The 12,891-nt window shown below is 45.6% G+C and overlaps 5 protein-coding genes across 5 annotated transcripts; 4 read left to right on the top strand and 1 right to left on the bottom strand.

The window, feature by feature from the left end:
* Window positions 1-2,458: 2,458 nt before the first annotated feature.
* On the top strand, window positions 2,459-3,402 carry LDX57_004814 (uncharacterized protein; the record flags this gene model as incomplete). Its single annotated transcript, XM_046086490.1, has 2 exons — window positions 2,459-3,089; window positions 3,165-3,402. Exons 1-2 carry the CDS (start codon window positions 2,599-2,601, stop codon window positions 3,400-3,402), a joined length of 729 nt encoding a protein of 242 aa, XP_045942455.1. The 5' UTR covers window positions 2,459-2,598.
* A 1,817-nt stretch (window positions 3,403-5,219) lies between these two features.
* On the top strand, window positions 5,220-6,650 carry LDX57_004813 (phosphotransferase family protein; the record flags this gene model as incomplete). The annotated part of the gene is made up of 1 exon (XM_046086489.1): window positions 5,220-6,650. One exon carries the CDS (start codon window positions 5,220-5,222, stop codon window positions 6,648-6,650), a length of 1,431 nt encoding a protein of 476 aa, XP_045942454.1.
* A 725-nt stretch (window positions 6,651-7,375) lies between these two features.
* Window positions 7,376-7,768, top strand: LDX57_004812 (uncharacterized protein; the record flags this gene model as incomplete). Its single annotated transcript, XM_046086488.1, has 1 exon — window positions 7,376-7,768. The coding sequence occupies one exon, from the start codon at window positions 7,376-7,378 to the stop codon at window positions 7,766-7,768; it is 393 nt and encodes a 130-aa protein (XP_045942453.1).
* Window positions 7,769-9,055: 1,287 nt separating this feature from the next.
* Window positions 9,056-10,615, top strand: LDX57_004811 (uncharacterized protein; the record flags this gene model as incomplete). Its single annotated transcript, XM_046086487.1, has 1 exon — window positions 9,056-10,615. The coding sequence occupies one exon, from the start codon at window positions 9,056-9,058 to the stop codon at window positions 10,613-10,615; it is 1,560 nt and encodes a 519-aa protein (XP_045942452.1).
* A 360-nt stretch (window positions 10,616-10,975) lies between these two features.
* On the bottom strand, window positions 10,976-12,112 carry LDX57_004810 (NACHT domain-containing protein; the record flags this gene model as incomplete). Its single annotated transcript, XM_046086486.1, has 1 exon — window positions 10,976-12,112. The coding sequence occupies one exon, from the start codon at window positions 12,110-12,112 to the stop codon at window positions 10,976-10,978; it is 1,137 nt and encodes a 378-aa protein (XP_045942451.1).
* Window positions 12,113-12,891: the final 779 nt, after the last annotated feature.

Raw genomic sequence — 12,891 nt, 5'->3', positions numbered from 1 at the left:
GCTCAACCGCCTACTATATACGTTCATGAAGCTATATAGAATTACTTTAGATAATAGAAAGATCAGAAAGCTAATTGATTTTTCATTATTATGTTCGTTTTGATTGGTATGGCGAAAAAGATCAAGAATTTGCTGGAGATTGATACGAAAATTGTGGTGATTGTCGAAAATGTGACGAACTGACCAAGAACCACTATATAGAGCGATGCGCAGCCAAGTCTGGGGACTTGGTATTCTAGTCTTTTGGTGGCGCAGTCGGTATCCGTGGCCTCCAGGAACTTTCGGTCCACCCACCACCAAAAAGGTGGTGGGTGGACCGCAGCGAAATTGAAGTTTGCAGCAAAATTGAAAATAATTATTTTAGTTAATATAGATCTATATATATAATTTAAAATTATTAAAAAAATATATAAATTAAACTCATACTATTTAGTATATAATAATAGAAAAAACGTTTAGATTTTTTTATATCTTACTAATGTAAAATCAATTTTAAAATTTATTAAAAAAATATTTAAATTTTAAATAAAAATGTTTTATAAAATAAAATGTTTATATATTAATGAATAATTATATAAAAAAATATTTTAAGTTTTTTTTAAAGATTTTTAATAATTTTTATATTTTAATTTTATAGAATTATATTTAAAAAAAGAAATCTACATATATAATTTATTTAGTAAATTTATTAGAATAAGATTTAGAAAATTAATAAAAAGTTTATAAAGATAGTTACAAATCATATTTTTATATATAAGTAAAACACAATAAATATTATATATCTATATTTATAAATCTCAAAATATATATTTATTCTATTTTTAATTAATTTTTGAATATTTTTGAATAAAATCTAAAATTAATTTTTATTCTATAAAAATATAAGAAAGTTGAATTTTTTTTTAAATAAATATATTTAAACTAATCTAAATTTTATTTGTATAATCTTTTCATAATTTTTTGTTTTATATATAGACTATTATATATATTTCAATTTTGCTGCAATCTTCAATTTCGCTGCGGTCCACCCACCACCTTTTTGGTGGTGGGTGGACCGCAGGATCCCGGAGGCCACGGATAACAGTCCCACAGCCCTGCCAAAGCGGAAGGTGGTAGAAGCGCACCTGCCATCGACCGTCACAAAAAAGATAACGGGGGAAAAAAAGAAGAGAGAATTGCGGGAATACTGGAATTTCGGAGTTTAAAAATTTTTTTTGATTAATTTTCAAAAGAAATAAACTCTGATCATTTTTTATTGCGTTTTTGAGCAATTCAGCGAGAGATATGCAGGTGGGAGGTAGGCAGGTAGAAGGTAGGTAGTAGGGCCCTGCCTGGATTCTGCCGGCAGAATTCGGATTTTTTTTTTTTTTTTTTTTTTTTTTTGTTGCGGAGTGGCGGCTCTGTCGGTCGTCGCCGACGAAAACCAAATCCTGGACTCATTCCCAACTGTCAGACTCATTTTGACCCTGGCAGCTGGATGAGTTCGAATGGACTCATTCCTCCCTGATGATTGTACTGTACGGTCCACATTCGAAAGCTGGAAATTTACGTCCTCTCGTTCAAGCTACTTTTGAGCTTTTTTTTCTGCCTTTAGTCGGTGGAAACTCTCTCCTGGAGACCAGCGCACATCTGGAACGAGGGCAAAAGTCCGTTGGAGAGGAGCGAACTAGCTAATTGTGCTCTTCACCTTAGGCTTGCGACCAATTTCCCTTGGCTGCATCAGGCGTTTTGACATTTTACCTCGTTCATCTTTGTCCCAGATGGACAGATTTGCGGCGGCGTCCAAGACAAGTTGTGGCTGCGACTGCACGTCTTCTCCTGCCCTCCTTGGTTCTTCATTGGCTACTCGATTTCTCTTCCCTCCCCGAACTCCTTTCCCGGAGTGTCATTGTTTCCAAAGAAAAGGGCGTGCTCGTGAGCAGCATGTAGCACCCCCACCCCAACCTTCCAGTTTAGTGCCCCTCCACGCTTGCTTGATGAATAGTTTCTGTTGTAGACAACAGTCCATGGTCTAGATGTAGAATAAGTTATCAGACCAAACCTGTCTGGCCGTTCCCGAAGAGTGAATTCATTCTATTACCATCCCTAGTGGAGAGGGTGAGATGGCGCCTTCCAGCGGTGTAAAATGATGCGCGTAAGAAGGCTTGGGGGATTTAGCCCGCTACGGATGTGCCCTCTTCTACCAAGGGTTAATGGGCCGTTTATTGGACATGCCCGTTCGGGGAGGTAAAGACGGGCATTCGGATACGGAAATAGATCGGCGATGATGGAAAAAAAAATAAGAGAGAAATATTGGAAGGCGGTGGGTGGTCGGGTCCGCCACTAATAACCTGGAATTGCAGAGTGGGTCCCTGCCCGGGCCACTCGAAGAACTCTATCTCCCTCAGCCTACCTCAACGCGCGCTTCCATGGCAGTCAACGGCCCTTCATTAAGGAAGGTTAATTCATATCATTTGTAGGCTAGTTTGCATGTATATAAGTCCCATATAATCCCGCTGTCTCTATCAGCCCAATTTTCAAACCATCATCAGCTCCTAGACTTTTACCGCCCTTCCAAGAACTGTTTCCCATCCTCCTTCACCTACTCCGTACGCAACCATGCCTGATAACTTCCGCTACTCGTCCGTAGATGGTGTGCCGGACCCGTCACGAAGGGCCGCAGCCCCTGTCCACTCGTACAACCGTGGTTCGGACGTCTTTGATTTCAATGATGCCTCTCAATTTGCACCAACCCTGCCGAATGATGGCCCATATCCTCGAAGCCCTAGTCACATGATGCCATCCTACGGCTTTGCTGCCTGGGGCAATCCCAGTCAACCATCTGGCCCCGAGTCGATGCAACACGCCGCTCGATTTCCCTCTCAAGCAAATGGGGGCTATGTTGACGCAGACCTCGATGCTCTTGCACCGCCCTTCAACGGCAGCGCACAGTTGTTGCCCATGAGCTTCGAGCAGGAACCCCAAGCGTATACCTACCTTGGGTCTTCAGCCTCTGCTCAAGATGGCTACTCCCCTGCCAACCCTGCACGGGACGCTGTTCATGCCGGCCAAGTGACCCAAGTGCACAACCGTCCAATCCTCGAGCAAGGGTACGATGAGAGAAAATTCCCCAACTCGCCTCCGCCTGTGAACCTATGCTCTCGAACATAGCTAACACCATTTAGGGCACTGGAAGACAAGTGCGTGTGCCTGTGGAAGGACTGCCCCCACCAGAGGCCGTTCAACCGCAAAGCAGACGTATTACGACACGTCAAGGAGTTTCATCTATCGATCAAAGACAAATGTGTCGACCCCGATTGCCCCAAGGAATCCCCCAGGAGGGAGAGGATGAAGGAGCATATCAAGAAGGTTCATCCGTCGTTGGCGCAAATATTGGAGAATTACGTAGCGCTACTTGAATAGAGAGCTGCTTCTCTTACGGCTCTGCCTACCCGCTAGAGCATTGCCGTGGCTCTATATCTTTTCGGATTTCATTCCCCTTGCCTTTCCGTTTTGTCCCGTCTGGTTTATGTCTGTTTCACACCCCATGGACTGTATTAGACGCCCTCGCCTTCCTCCTTTAGACCTTTACTATACATAATCAATCTTTCTACCTTGTCTTGATATTATCAGCGAGAACTTCAACAAATCGGCTTTTGGGCCTTCTCTACTATTCTTCCACCGATCTATCGATCAGTATGCATCTAACCATTTATGGGACCGAGGAGGGTGCGGACACATTTTTGTATACTTCACAGTTGGTAGCTTTCTTCTCGTCCCGTCCCGTCCCGTCCCGTGCCGAGCCGTCCTGTCTCGTCCTCTTCCGTCCTGTTTGTCGTCTCCCGACAAAATAAAGCAACGTCAGCTGATCAATCCAGATACTGTCAATAAGGGACCATAAACCGGGTCAATACAATTGCGTAGACTAGCCGGCGACGGATTCAAGTTGTAATGTCATTTCGAGGTATTGAAGTGAGAATAGGTATCTAGATTGCATTAGTGGCGTTTTGTCCAAGCGCGGAATCCCGACGCCGTCGATGGGGCAACTTCGATTTGACTGAGAAATTATTCCATTTACTAGCTTGGGTTTCGAGTCTCCTATACTACAGAAAATCAACGAGCCTTGTAGATATCCGAGTCCATTTCATGTCAGCTACCGTCAGTTCCGTATATTGCTCCTTCTTGTTTTCGAGCTCTTCCGAGTAATTTTTTGTCTTTCATATATGGTACGAGCCGTCTCGGTGGAAGTGCATAAATTATTCTAACTCCCAGCATTCTCAAGGGCGAGATGGTGAGGCATTACCCGGCTGTATGAGGGATTCCATCGTTGTACTTATTGGAAACCAGGTAAATTGGGGTTACGAGACGCCTACGTAGCTCTAACCGACAGCAGACAGAAGTAAATTCCGGGTCAAAAAAAAAAAAAAAAAAGAAAGAAAGAAAGAAAAGAAAAGAAAAGAAACACTGTTACTTTGCTCCGTACGTCAACAGAGGAATCCAAACGCCGATCCCAAGGGCCAAGGGCTCCAATGCTACTGTAAGACTGAGCCAGCTGTGTTGGATCCATTCACTGTAGCTAATGCCCCACCGGCTCACCTACGGTTGGTTCTCTTGTTGAAATTTGAAAGAGCTCGGGTCTTGGCTTAGGCCATTTGGCTAAAGCCGAGACTCCTTCTTTTCTTTCTTTCTTTCTTTCTTTCTTTTCTTTCTTAATTCGGGGGTGCTTGTGACAGATTTATATCGTTCTTGATTTGCATTTCAATTACTGCGACTAGCTAGCGAAAGCGGAAAATTCTTCATGTTACTGGCTTGTTGACTCAAGTAGAAGCTAGACTCACGAAAGATCGCCAGGTACACCTGAAAAGCCCTATTACTCCGACCATGCTAGATGAATGTGGATATGCCATCTCCCTTTGCCACCAAACTGATCCCATACCTACATAAGAAATCCATGAATTGCTCTGCCCTCATCATTTGTCCTTTCGTGCCGGGGCTTTTTTTTGACAACACCATGTCTACTAACCATGTTTATCATTCTTCTTATCCCATTCTAATATTCAGTAATGCTTTGGGTCCGCCATCGTTTTTGCCTTCTCCGCGTTCCCTATCGGGAGAGGGTCTCGGATGACAGGGCTTAGTCTGCGGGGTTTCCCCACTGGAAGATCCACACCGCTAAACTTCGACCCTCCTCCCTTTGAACGTTAAAAAGTCCACAACCCACCAAGTTCTTTGCGCACGAGATGGTCACACAAATGAGTCCCGATGATCTAGCCTGGGAACAAGCGGAGGAAACTGCCGACAAATGGCTGGAGCAATTTCTAGACGTTGATTTCCTGCGACCGATTGCGGATTTTATGCTGGAACACAACAGAGGCATTGCAACTGAGTTTGCTATACTTAGAAAGGGGTCTTACAATATTTCCCTGCGACTAAAGTACCGGAATGGAGCTACCGTCATTCGGTTGTCACAGCCTGGTGCCGCCCTTTTTCCAGAGGAGAAAGTTGAGAATGAGGTCGCTGTGATGCGATATATCGCGGACCAGACATCGATACCTATTCCGTTCATCCATCACTCCGACACAAAGAAGGAGAGTCCGCTTGAGCTCAGCCCGTTTATCATTATGGATTACATCGAGCATGAAACCAAGATGTACGACGCTCTTAACATACCGGGATGCCCGAAAGAACAACGAGGGATTCTAGACCCGGAAATCGCCGAAGATAAGCTGGACATGCTATATGGCCAGATGGCGGATGCTCTACTTCGACTGTCTGTTCCCTCTTTACCGCGCATCGGATCCCTCAGCCAAATTAATAATTTCACCTGGGAAGTAAAGGGACGCCCGTTGTCCATGAATATGAACGAGCTCGTTCGTATAGGGGGTCTTCCACGATCGCAACTACCCGACAGGTCGACCACATTCGACACATCATCATCATACATCCAGACACTCGCAGACCTACACATGCAACATTTAGTCCACCAAAGAAACGACTCCGTCGAGTCCGCAGACGACTGTCGACGAAAGTACGTCGCGAGACAGCTTTTCCGTAACCTCGCCCGAGAAAAGCGACTCACCAACCCATCACTCGAAAAGGGCCCGTTCAAAATCTGGTGCGACGATTTCAGACCCGCAAACGTGCTTCTGAACGAAAAGATGGAAATCGCAGGCGTGGTTGACTGGGAGTTCACATATGCGGCACCTGTTGAGTTCTCCCATGCGCCGCCGTGGTGGCTTCTTATCGAGAAGCCCGAGCTTTGGCCAAACGGTCCTGAGGACTGGACGAGACAGTTTGATATTCGCCTGAAGACGTTCCTTAACGCAATGAAGAACCGCGAAGATGAAGCGATTCAACAAGGTCAGATACGCGAAGATCAGCGACTCTCCGGTCCTATGCAGAAGAGCTGGGAGAGTGGGGATTTCTGGGTTGTGTACACAGCTTTGCATAGCTTTGCCTTCGATATGATCTATTGGGAGAAGATCGATCGGCGATTTTTTGGACCTACCTCGAATATCGAAGAAGCGTGGAAAGAACGGTTGAGTCTGTTGGATGAGGGAGAAAAGGACGAAATGGAGCTGTTAGTAGCTCGCAAACTGGAGGAGATGCAAACTAGGTTTCTGTCGTGGGATCCAGATGAGTACACTTTGGCTTTTCGCCAGCAGTTATAATGCAACTAAAACCGTGCTAGCCATCCATTCCTGTGATCTAAAAGTCATTTGTTCCATAAAGCCTCTACCATACAACAGTTCTATATCATGCCCTGTATTTAAGGCTTCAAATATCTCTACTCACTCTTATCTGGCAGTCAGCCAGCGGATATCGTCAATAGTGTACAGAGATGCTACTAACAGAAATCACATAACTTGTGTTTTGCTTTCTGTTAGTAGCTGTCCTCGCTCCTATAATTATCAGTCAGTCGATACATCTTTGATCAGGTACCCAATAATCAGGCAGGCAAATTATATCCCTGGCCCTAACCAATACTAAACTTGGTAGCTACTCTGTGCTCAATAGCTGATGAGACTGCCGCTAGTTAACTTCTGTCGTTTAGGCACACAAGTGAAAGGTTCGCCTTGCCTTCCGCGCCGCCCGCGGACCCACTAAACTTCCCAGTCATGGACCCCATGCGCTAGCGCGACCAGCCGGGTTCCCGGAACACTGTTTCAGACCAACAATGATCGACTGGATCCTTGGCGGCGCCGATGCATGGGTACGCTTCATTCTGACCGCCTTTGAGCCCTGCGCCGATGATAATTACAAAGGTATAAATGGAGCATTCAGATCATCTGCCTCCTGATAGTCCTTTGAATGTTGCTCATGTCAATCACCACCGATCAGAATCATTGATTGCCTATCTCTCAATACAAAAGCCCAGGACAGACGAACGCACAAAATGTCTCACCCGTATGCCTACTGGCCAAGTGCTCCCGGTATCCCCCAGTTCGAGCCTGTGCCAGAAGATGCCGCCATCAACAACCACAACCAACTAGAGCCCCAGGCACATCTCATGTCAAGCTTTTCCCTGAATCATGCTATCGCGACCTCCTCCATTGATGAAGGCCCGATTCCATCCCAAGGGCACGGTACACAACCTAGCCGTACACCCGCGGATTTAGCGGCCTACGTCCAGCTACCGGAACTAGCTTTCCCAACCAGCTTACCCAACAACGTGAACTTCCATCAGTCATTCATGTTACCTGTCCCCATGAGCAATGGACAGGCTGTCTATCATCCCACTCATACCACCAATGGATGCCATGACCAGCGACCAAACATAAACGAGTAAGATGCACCTACACAGATAGTTACCAGATACACAGAGCTGACATCCGGGACCGACAGAAGCCCAACGCTACAATGCCAATGGAAAGGCTGCACCTACCAGGGAACATTCAACCGTGACGCGGATCTATGGCGTCATATAAGATCCCTCCATCTTTTTCGGTCGCATACATGCGATTTCCCAGGCTGCTCCAGGATGTTTAAAAGAAAGGATAAAGCCAGGGAGCATATGGGCAAAGACCATGCACCTGTAGCAACCGGGAAGGAGCGCTGTGTGATTGATCTGACCGTTTGAAGCGTTTGGCTTTGCTCTCATGTTGTGGTCTATGTCTACTCTAGATACCTTGCTCATAATTCTTGTGTGGTCGGGACTCCAACACGTCATTTCTAATATGGGGTTTTTCTTGTGCATTTGATGAGCTTAGTGATGGTCTAGGATACTTTTCTTATGTTTATGCCATCTGAAAAGAGTATCAAGTTCCCTTGTTTTTGGGCACTGTGTGAACATTCATATTTCTTAGAAAGCTCGGCGTTTTGCCTTTATTTTTTGATCTTTTTGCCACTGGAATGAATTACCCTACAAACCTTATGCAGAATATTTAATGCCGGAAGTATTATGCTCAGCTCGCTTTAGAGTAGAAGCAGAGTGAGGAGAATGAAAGAGAAGAAGAAATTACTGTAGAGAGCACAGGGAAGAGACAAAAAATATACAGGGACCCGCGCAGTCCTATTAGCCGTCCGGCGTATGAAGCTGTCCCTTGTAATCGCCGAATTTAGCAAGATATAGCACAATCTTGTGAACTTGTACTTAACTTATATTAGGACCAATAGTAGAGTCTATTAAGGTAATACCAACAGATGTAGAAATATCATACAGTACCATGGGACTATTTCCTCTGCAATAAATCCATGAACGACAGAATAAGGTTTCCACTGGATACATTTTGTCTTCGTAAGACTGTTGTATTTGTCTTCTATTTCCTATCCCTCGTCAAACATGATGAATTATAAGTCGTCAATCATTTACTTGATAGCCAAGGAATTCCCCAAATGACTCGATTGATCCCCGCATGACAGAACCTCGGATCGAGTGTAGATCAATATGCGGGGTCCCTCTGTGCAACGGATCTATAAATAAGACGATTGATCATGAATATACCTCTTGTGGAACCATAAGCGTGTAGAAAAATCTGAATTTCGCTGATATTACCTTCTGCCACTTGGTATGCCTTGTTCATAGGTGTGTGTGAAAGAAATACTAGAACACCTCAACTCATCCCTTCCAATAAACATGCCTAATTTGACTATTCTCTGGATGGTGTGGATGGCACCGCTCGCTTTCTCATTGAACACGGCCGCTGCTTCGTTCGAGAAATGCAGCAGTCTTTCACTCCCCAAGTCTGACAACGTTCAGACTCTCCGAACACATGGAGATATGGTGATGAACCATACCTTCACAGCAAGTACTCCACCGGTTAATTTCTGCAACTTCAGCATTGCCCTAACACACCCTGGGGACAGCGACATCGTGAATGTCGAAATCTGGCTTCCACTCGATACTTGGAACGGTCGCTTCCTAGCAACCGGCGGCGGAGGCTACGTCGCCGGCTACGAATTCAACCTAATACAGCCTATACAGATGGGCTACGCGACATCACTCACCGACGCCGGCCTAAGCAAAAACGGCAAGATTGATCCCTCATCAGGAGCATGGGCTATCTCGGAACCAGGAAAGACTAACTGGCCCCTCGTGACGAATTTCGCGCACCGCTCCATCCACGACATGACTGTTCTTGCCAAAGCCGCTATCCGAGAATTCTATGGCATCGATCCCATCTACTCATATTACTCGGGCTGTTCGACCGGCGGGAGGATGGGATATTCCTCCGCTGAGCGTTATCCGGATGATTTTGATGGCATCCTGGCTAGTTCGCCGGCACTGCATAGCGCAAATGTTTCTGTGGGCATGGAGTGGCCTACGGCTGTTATGCATGATAGCGTTGCTGTTCCGCAATGCGTTTTTGAAGCATACCAGAAGGCTTACATAGCAGCATGCGATGTCCTTGACGGCGCCGTAGATGGACTGATATCTGATCCGCAAAAATGTCACTTCGACACTGGTGACTTGGTCGGGGATACGGTCAACTGCTCAGACCGCACCTTCACAATAACAGCAGCGCACGCAGATGCGGTATCAAAGATAACACAGGGCCTACGATCCGCAGACGGGAAAATCTCATGGTTTGGAATCGCGCCTGGTGCCTCTTTCAGCGGACTCGCTGTCACGAACACCACCAACAATACGACATCCGTGATCCCAGCTCCGCTCGGCGTTCCATGGATGAGATACTTCGTATCCAAAGACCCAAGCTACACCTTAGAGAACTTCACCATTGCCGATTTCAAGCGCATGTACCTCCAATCCGTCGACGAGTTCACCACCGTATTAGGCTCCGAGAACCCGAATCTCACAGAGTTCAGACGTTCAGATCACAAGCTCCTCTCCTGGCACGGTCTCGCAGACCGATTTATCAATTACCAAGGAACGACATGGTATCGGGACACTGTGCAGAAGAATATGGGTCTCGAAAATGAACAGGTGGATGATTTCTACCGCCTTTTTCTTGCACCTGGCGCAGATCATTGTGAAGGGGGTTATGGACCGGTACCTGTGGAGCCGTTCAAGGTTCTAGTGGACTGGGTAGAGAATGGCAATGCGCCGGATACGCTATTTGCAAGGATGGTCGACGATACTAATACGACTGTTACTCGCGATCTATGTCGGTATCCGGGGCAGCTGGTGTATCTTGGTGGGGCCGTTATGGATGCGCATAGTTTTGCGTGTGAGTGAGGTTCTGGCTTGAAGATAAGTTGAATTAAAAAAGCATTAATGCGGCAGATGTCAGTCTAGACTGGGCTCAATCTGTATCACCCCAGGGATTTGCGCCCTTCGGAGGCATTTTACGAATACAAGATGGTTTTTGCCGACAAATTAAATCAATCAATACACATATATACATTCTCTCGCTAAAATCATTTGCAGAATAATACAAAGAACTGTCAAGCAAAATAGCCTCTTAAATAGCATGAACCGGTAGCATAATGGTGCTTACATTCTAATCTCGATCTCCCGGTCTGTCCGTCTGTCCGGCTTTGGAATAATCAATCATAGAATTCAAACAACGCCTAAGTGATCCAGCAATCAGCCATATCAAAAGAACCAGCGCTCCTCATAAGACTTCTCCAGTGCCTTTTCCAGTTGATCCCTGTCCTCACAGTTCAAAGCCCCCATGACAAATTGCCACAAAAGATCGTAGCGTTCATTCTGCCTTTCTTTTCTGAAACATTCTGTGGGCTGACTATTGATTTGATTGTAATTCAAATCAAGAGCCTCGATGTCTTTGCCAAATTTCCAGCAGTCCAAAAAGTAGTGCGCAGCGAAGTATTGTTGGAATGTGGGATGTAGAAAGGAGTAGTCCCGCACACTGGCATTGAACCGATACGCGGTGCTGCGTAAGAAAGAGATGATATCAAAGACATGTTCCAATACTTGCAGTTCCAAAGATTGAAACTTCCGCCGGATACTCTCTGGAAACTCGGTGATGTTGTTGTATACCCCGAAGAAAGCAATCGATCTGAGGAAACCGACTTCACGGCTAAAGATTTCATAGAGCTTTCTGGGGTATATGTAACTGGAAGAATGCGATATGGTCATGCCGTGCAACCGAATTAGGTCCTTCTGCCATAGTCTTATCTCGATTTCTTGGTACAAAGTAGCCATGGTCACTCGCTTCCGTCTCCCCACGCAATCGACCCAAAGAGAGCACACAGCATCAGATATAATCGGAATGCGGAGCATGTCCTTGATCACCGGGTGCTGCGCGATGAAATCCATAAATTGAGGTTTCAGGACGTCCGGGGCGTCCGGGACCATCTTATTGAGGTAGGATGAAACCTCATCATCGTGGAATCCTATCACTTGAACGTCGAGATCAAATTGGAGCCGCTTCCATTTGGACAATACATGGGGTCGACAGGTAATGATGACGTTCTTCCGGTGCAGAAATGTATCCCATGACTCCCATTGAGTCTGTGACAGCTCTTCAAGGCCATCAAACACCACCAGCGTTCTAGTATCTCCGGGGTCATCAGCGGCTTTCATAAGCTCAATGTACCAATCCTTTGGCCAGAAGGAAACACGAAAACACTCCTTGAAAAACTTAGAAGCGCTCCAAAAATGCTTTGCAACCCTCAAGTCAATGAAAATGACGCTATCAAATTCAGACTGCCACAGTTCATTGCGGACGAACGCATGGATGATTTTCTTGCAGAGTGTCGTTTTGCCCATGCCCGCATGTCCACGGATTAGAATACGACTGGGCTTTCCGTGAGAGCCGTCTCGCAATGTGCGATGTTTAAACAGATCTTGCAAAAGCACCTCTTTGTTTGGGACAGCCTGTGAGACTCCGTGCCCTGGTTGCTGTATCTCTTTTCCTGGAGGACTTTCAACCAGAGACAAGTCGACATAGCCGCTCTCTAATGGCTCAACGTCTCTTCCTAGGCGCTGTATTTCTAGAATTCACGGATGTTCGTTGATATAGAACTGGGAGATTGAATCTTTTGTGGACAGTGGCTGGGTATCGCTGTCGCGCTTCGTAGGGTTTCCATAGTCCCCTCCGGTTGTAAGCTGTGATGAGGGGTTCATGATGACTCCTTAGAATAGATGTTTGGTAATAGCTTGGAAGGGTAATTAGAGGGAGTACAGCGAGGAATAGAAGACGGTATTTATAGACTAACATCTTTCTAAAGTAGCTGGAACAATCCGATTCAAGTTATAAGTAGCCGGAACTACTCGTTGTCTCCCTTAGTCAACTAAAGGTTATGTGCTGGGTTCTGTGGTCTTTTCATGATCGAACTTTCTTTCGAATGCAACATTCAAGGTTTATTTAAATGATAATTCCAATTCCATAAATCCATTTTCCGTAGATGTTGGTGGCGATATCCTGTTCGCAAGTATAGTCGACAATACTAACACTACTATGACCCTGAATGTGTCGATATCCACAGAAGTTAGGATACCTTGGGGAACATGTCAGCGAGGATAACAATTTTGTTCGTAGATGAAGA

This window comes from Aspergillus melleus, assembly GCF_016097325.1.
Source record: "Aspergillus melleus strain CBS 546.65 chromosome Unknown contig2, whole genome shotgun sequence".
In the NCBI taxonomy this organism is placed as follows: Eukaryota; Fungi; Ascomycota; class Eurotiomycetes; order Eurotiales; family Aspergillaceae; genus Aspergillus; species Aspergillus melleus.
The sequence above is the reverse complement of the archived record's forward strand: the minus strand, read 5'-3'. Positions and strand labels throughout refer to the sequence as shown.